Source organism: Egretta garzetta, unplaced genomic scaffold, assembly GCF_000687185.1.
Source record: "Egretta garzetta isolate BGI_Z169 unplaced genomic scaffold, ASM68718v1 scaffold108, whole genome shotgun sequence".
NCBI lineage: Eukaryota > Metazoa > Chordata > Aves > Pelecaniformes > Ardeidae > Egretta > Egretta garzetta.
The window spans coordinates 4,522,963-4,528,962 of record NW_009260614.1 but is presented as its reverse complement, the minus strand read 5'-3'; the positions used below and the strand labels follow the sequence as shown (position 1 = coordinate 4,528,962).

General features: G+C 51.0%; 1 protein-coding gene across 1 annotated transcript in view; it reads right to left on the bottom strand.

Moving 5' to 3' along the window:
- Nucleotides 1-5,492: 5,492 nt before the first annotated feature.
- MYBBP1A (MYB binding protein 1a) overlaps nt 5,493-6,000 on the bottom strand; it is a 65,772-nt gene continuing 65,264 nt past the window's right edge. Inside the window, exon 28 of the mRNA XM_035900527.1 lies at nt 5,493-5,587. Coding sequence (XP_035756420.1) covers nt 5,493-5,587 — 95 coding nt within the window. The remainder of the gene's footprint in view (nt 5,588-6,000) is intronic.

The following is a 6,000-nucleotide window of genomic DNA, read 5'->3' as shown; positions in this document are numbered from 1 at the left end:
CTTAATTCTCAGGAGTCAACACTGAAAAGGGAACTTAAGTGTGTTGTAATTTCACTAGTTCTTGTTAGCGACAAGCCCCAGTCCTTGCTAGAGAAGCACGCTGCTGTTACAGGAGGCCAGCTTTATCTTCTGTGCATATGAAGGAAATTGCTGTGGCTTTTTAACAAGGAAAGAGGGAAGGGAGCAAGCAAGGGAGCGAGAAGCAAGTCCTACCTGCAGCGGTTCCACACCAAGGGATTCCCTGAATCCCTGCTCCCACGTGTTCCAGGCTAAGAGAGGGAAGCCGCAGCAGCTGCGACAGCTCAGAGATGAACAGAAGGGAAAGGAAACTCAGCCGTTCCACGTCTGCAGGCGCTGCTGCTCTTTTACCTGTTGATGGCCCATATTCGAATGCCCAGAAGCTGAAAGGCTGCATTGCTTGTTGAGTGTTTCTTGTTTTAGCTGTGAAGAATCATTCAGTCAGTGCTTCTACTGGTATTTGGTCCATTAGCAGGAAACCAGCTCGCTTAGATCAAGGGTCTGTAGAGTACAGCAATACACAGGTACACCAAGTCTGGACGTATTACCGAACAGAAACTGGGCCTTGTGCTGGTTTCCCCTGTGCCTCCACTTTATGTAGGTATAGATGTAACCAGGCTTGGAAGCTGTTTGGGCCATTTCATTGTAGACCTTGTGGAGCAGTGTGGGATCAGTGGAATAATTTTTGGTATACACATAGGAAGCGTTTCTGGAATGAGAACAGGAGTTTAGACTGAATGCATATTACTTATATCCAAGCTGAGTAACAACCCTCATTAAAGTTAGTATTTCTGATTTTGTAAAGAAATGCTGTTAACAGGAAAATATAATTAGTTTTTAATAAAGAATCCACGTATTCTAGTATCCCATCACATCAAATGAAGTAAGATTCCAGCCTGCCACTTAACTAAGCGGTTGTACAGGTCATCAAGGTTATGTTTGTGGTTCTAAACTTCAACACAAAGTTAATAGTCCCAGTAATGACAGAAATACCTTTAAAGCCACTGATCTCTCGCATGCAAAATCACTTCATGCGAATGTCTGAAAATTAGACTACACAAATAGAAGCCCTTGAATGCATTTGAACACATATGGGAAAATACTACCAAAAGGCAGCGAGCACTACTCGCACCCTCCCATCCCAGCACATATGCATCTCCTCAGGACAGGTTGCCAAGCGAGGGGAGAGGTCTCCAGGCTGTCGGCTGGTGCTGCCCTGTCTTGCCCCCACTCCCTGGTACCTGCTGCCTCCCTCTGTTCCTCGGCTGCGACTGGTCCTTCCCCAGTGCTCTGTCCCTGTTCCCCACCTCTGCCCGAGGGGCAGCATTGCCAATGGTTTGCTACAAGGCACAGGTTCCTGCCGCTCTCCCCACACTCTGTGGGAGCTACAAAGTTAGACGCAGCCTTACTGCGTTTATCAGGGTTGGCGCAGGGTATCCAGAGCGAGCTGGGGAGGGTCCAGGATGCCCCTCAGTTAATCACGAGGGCTTCTTCTACTCATAAACGTCTGTTGGGTTTTTGTTTAAGCAAGCATTAACTCCCTCCACAGCCAATACTGCATTTGCACCAACGCACCCACTGCAGAAGCAATTAGGCGGCTTGTACACAGCGAGGAACAGAGGTAATGGGAACTGCACAGGGAGGCAAGAAAATTGCCCAAAAAGCAGCAAGCTGCCAACCTAAGTAACTGTAATGCCTCCTGCTGCCATCGCTCACAGAGCTAGAATCTGGGTGAACCCAACAGCCTCTCCCCTTTTGCAGACTACCTAAGAGAGACCCTCAGGGTGACAAACCCTATAAATGAATGGCTGTACCCCGGAAAGCAGAGCTCCTCTCTGCATCCTCCGCCCTAATTGTTTGTTTTCTTCTCCATTTGCTTTATGGTGTGGTAAAACAGCACTTACAGTCACTTTTGCTATGTGATGTACGGGAGTATATAGTATATTTTCTTGTTATACAAGGGAGGAGTATAAAATAGTTTTCTGATTTCTTTCAGAAGCAAATGACTATTTTATTTTTTAAGAGCAATTGATTGTGAATCTCAAGAGTATAAAAAAGATAAATAAGCCAAATATATACCTTTATGTAAATTAAGAAATAAAAGTATTTAAAACATACCTCTGGTCTCCCTTTCTTGTGTCACCTCTCGCCCTGGTTGCGCACTCCTGTGGTTGCTGTCTGCAGGGCTGGTCCCTGGGGCAAGGCTGCCCCAAGCTCCATCAGCCACACAGCTCCTGCCAGGAACACTGCGATGTGGATGGCAATGAACCTACCTGGACACCAGCCTGCCCAGAGCTCATTTAAAAAGTAACACCAGGAGCCGGGGAGGTCAGAGGAAACAGAGGGGTGGTGGGCGACAGCCTCCTTTTCCCTCATGTTCCAGGTTGGCTGCCTGGATCCAGCCCAGGATCAGAGCTGGGGGGAGGAGTCATCGGTGGGCACAGAGGCAGGGTCCTGCTCCATCCCCTGCTAGGCCCCTCACTGCACAGCACGACAGGCCAGAGCTAAAAGACATGTCTGATCTGACGAAGATGGCTAACGTGGTGGTAGCGATGGGTTGGGTGCTCAGAAAGATGGGCAGGAAGCAGGCCAGGACCACCATGGTAGGCCCCAAGGCTGCCCCCCTCCAGGGATGTGCACCAGCCATGCCTGCCAGCTTCGCTGGATCTCGCCTGTGGGCAGAAGCAGCAGCGAAGGGACTGGTTCTGCTGCTTCAGGTGCGCTGCAGCCCACCTGCTCTCCTGCCTTGGCCTGCAGTGGCAGCACGGACACGGTACCATTGAGCATCCCCTTACCAGCCGTGGAAGAGACCTCTCCTATGCTCCCCCGCAGCACCTCCCTTCGGCATTCTTTTCCTTCAGCAGTCTCGCAGCACAAAGCAGAACACCACAAACCACATTAACACCCCAGCTTGAGCCAATTCCTGTAACCTTAGGGCTTCTAATTAAAAGGAATTAAGCCTTTAAGAGAGAGTACAGAAATGTCACCATTAAGCCCTGCTTCCACTAAGATTTGAGGAGGACAGGTTCTCATTTGCCTGAGAAAGGGCGAAAAATACAACTCACCATTCTGCATGCTGGACTTGCAGGGAAGTGTTTCTGAAGGTGGCATGACCAGGCGTGTGGCCTCCCTGTCTTTTAGGTGTCTCCCAGGTATGGCTTGAGCCGTATTTTATGCAAGTCTGGAAATAAGCTTGGGACGCACATCTTGGCAGCAAGAGCAACTCAAAAAGCTCTCTGGTTCTGTTGTCCCACACTTCAAAGTAAAAGCTATTGCAGTTGTTTCGCCTCTGGACAAGGCCTGGCCGCTGCCAAGTCAATCACAGCTACTACATTTGCCACTTAGCATTGATGCATATTGGCCACAAGTGACACATCGGTGCCAGTGCACTGCTGCATGACACTCCCCACCCCACAGCAACACCTTGCTGGCACCAAAACCCAGGGATTCTCTCTCCTGCATCACCAAGATCCCACTGCTGCAGGGCAGCTAATGCCCCACCAGCCTTGTTGGCAAGGTGGCTGAGCCACCATTTGCCTCGATAAAAGGCAGGCAGGGCCCCTGCCATGGCAGAGGCTTGAAAGCCATGGACTGATGAGATTCAGGGGAGGACAGAGCCCAGAACACAGCTGTTGCAGCACTGGCTCAGCTTGGGACAGGTAGATTTTTTATTTTTTTTTTAATCCCCTTCACAGGGAAGCCCATTTTATTTCCCAGCTTCACCTGGCTGCCACATGCAGCCGTGTTCCCTTGCACAGATGAGCCTCCCTTGTCTCAGCCTTTACGCCCTGTCCAAATCCTCCACTCAGCACTGACTCTTCTGCCAGTCAAAGGCAGCGGGGAGAGCCTTAACGCACCTTAGGACCAAACAGTCACATAAAACAGTCTACAGCCTTCATACCAAAAGCCGGCGCCAGGCTGGGAGAGGTGGTTCACAGCCCTGCTCCTCCACCTGCCTGGGACAAAAGCCGGTCCAGAGGCAGGCTCCCTTCAGCTCAGTGCCCTGGGGACCACAGCTATTTTCTTGCATTCAGAAGAACTCTTGAGCTCTTATCACTGCCAAAGAGCTGCTGAGCCCTCGACAGCTGAAAAGAAAAGGCTTCATTACAATCAAAGCAAGCTCTATCCCCTAAAGCCCTAAAGGTCCAGCAACAGACAGGACACGAAATCAAGCAAAATGAAACCTTTGCAACGGTTAAAAGGCACAAATAAGTGCAAGTGAAACACGATTTGACTTGGTGGATTAGTGACTGCTTTCTATAAACTGTGCATCAAAGCCGGTCTAAGGGAGGTTACCCAAGCACAATGCCTCGCAGCTTTCCTGTCCCCTTTCCCCTTGACCACGCTGCAAGCGCCGGAGACTGAAACACACACACAAGCATGGCAGCCTCCACGCTGGCAAGGCGGAGGTCAAAGCCAACCTCTCCAGCTTGGCAGCTGACATCTGGTGCTACCCAGTTGCCATCCCTCCATCAGAAAGAACAGCTGGCACAGCTTCGGCTTTGTGCTTTGCCCTTCCCCAGTCCCCAAACTGACAGTGACATCCAAAGAGATGGCCCAGTGGGCTCTAATGCTGTCTGCCCACTCCCAATGTACCTGTGCACTCGCCTTGCTTCCCCCCACCACACCCGCATGCTGTTTCTCCTCTAGTTCTGCAGGGGCAGTGGTACAAAGCCCCAGGATGTCCTACTTACAGGCACAGAAAGAAGAAATCTTTAGTGAAGACAGTGTTCAGATTTGAAACCCCTGCTCCCCTTCAGAGCATCTCCAGATCATTAAGCACAGATGGCCCTGACCTGCTGGCCTCTTGTATGCTGCATTTGCATAATATTCAAAAAGTCATCACTCAGGAGACATCTGGAGGGGCTTAGCTGGGATTGAGGTTTTAACAAGGCAATGAACCAGCTTTCGGCATTAAATGGCAGCAGCAGGGCAGCACCCCCAGTGCCAATAGTCCCCTTTGAAGCAGAGGCACCCTTCTTCTCGGAGACAAGACTGGCAATAATAACTGCCAATACCTCCTGACTGGGAACAAAGACTTTTAGCTTTTCTGCAAGCTATTCCAGTCAAGACCCTACAACAGCCTTCAGATTAGTAAAAGTAGCTTGGGAAAAAAGGTCCAGCAGGATGAGTCCAGCCCTAAATTGCTCAGAATTGGTTGGTGTTTGAGGTCGGGGAATTCCAAGTGTGGGAGCACCACACAGAGGTGCAGGCACCAGCCACTTCACTGAAGGTCTGATCTGCATTGTCCCGGTCACCTACCTGCAGCCTAAGCCTCCATCCTCCTTGGGGACCAGTGGCTTCCTGCAACCCCTGCTGAGGCTGGAGGCCAACAGTTGTGTGTGTGGGCAAAAGAGCTTCCCACCACATGCTGAGGGACCTCAGCAACCTTACAGAGCTGCCCGTCACCTCCTGCCCCAGTTTGTGCCACTACCTGAAGGGTGCTTGACTTGCAGAGTCCAGCTCCAGTCCGCCTACCCCTCCTCATCCAGGTCAGACAAGGGCTGCTGCGTCCTCCAAGGCAAAGTGCTCCTCAGTTCTGCCTCCCTTGGGTGCCAGAGGAAGCCAGCTGTGAAGGCAGAAAGCAAAAGGCAGGGAAAGGAAGGACGTTCTCTGCTACACCCTGCCAGCAGATGGGCACAGTAACACCAGCCCTCACCTGCTAACAGGAGCCAGCGCACTCCTTAGGACGCGCAGCAGATCTTGCAGGATCACTGCTGTGACATGGAAATGAGAAGAGGGCTGCACCTACCCAGGGGTCTGCAATCGAACGTGTTTGCATTGCTGCCAGCAGTTGCCTCCTAGGGAGTTCTATGCCTTTTGAGAAAAGAATCCTTGCAAAGGCAGATAAATAGCCACGGGCAAATACAGCCCTTTGCAGCTCTTCTCTCACTCCCTCCAAAAGCAACATGACATTTCCTGCGCCCTTATCTATGTCTGGTGGTACAGACCCATCTGGGGGATGGGAGCCGAAGGCACAGC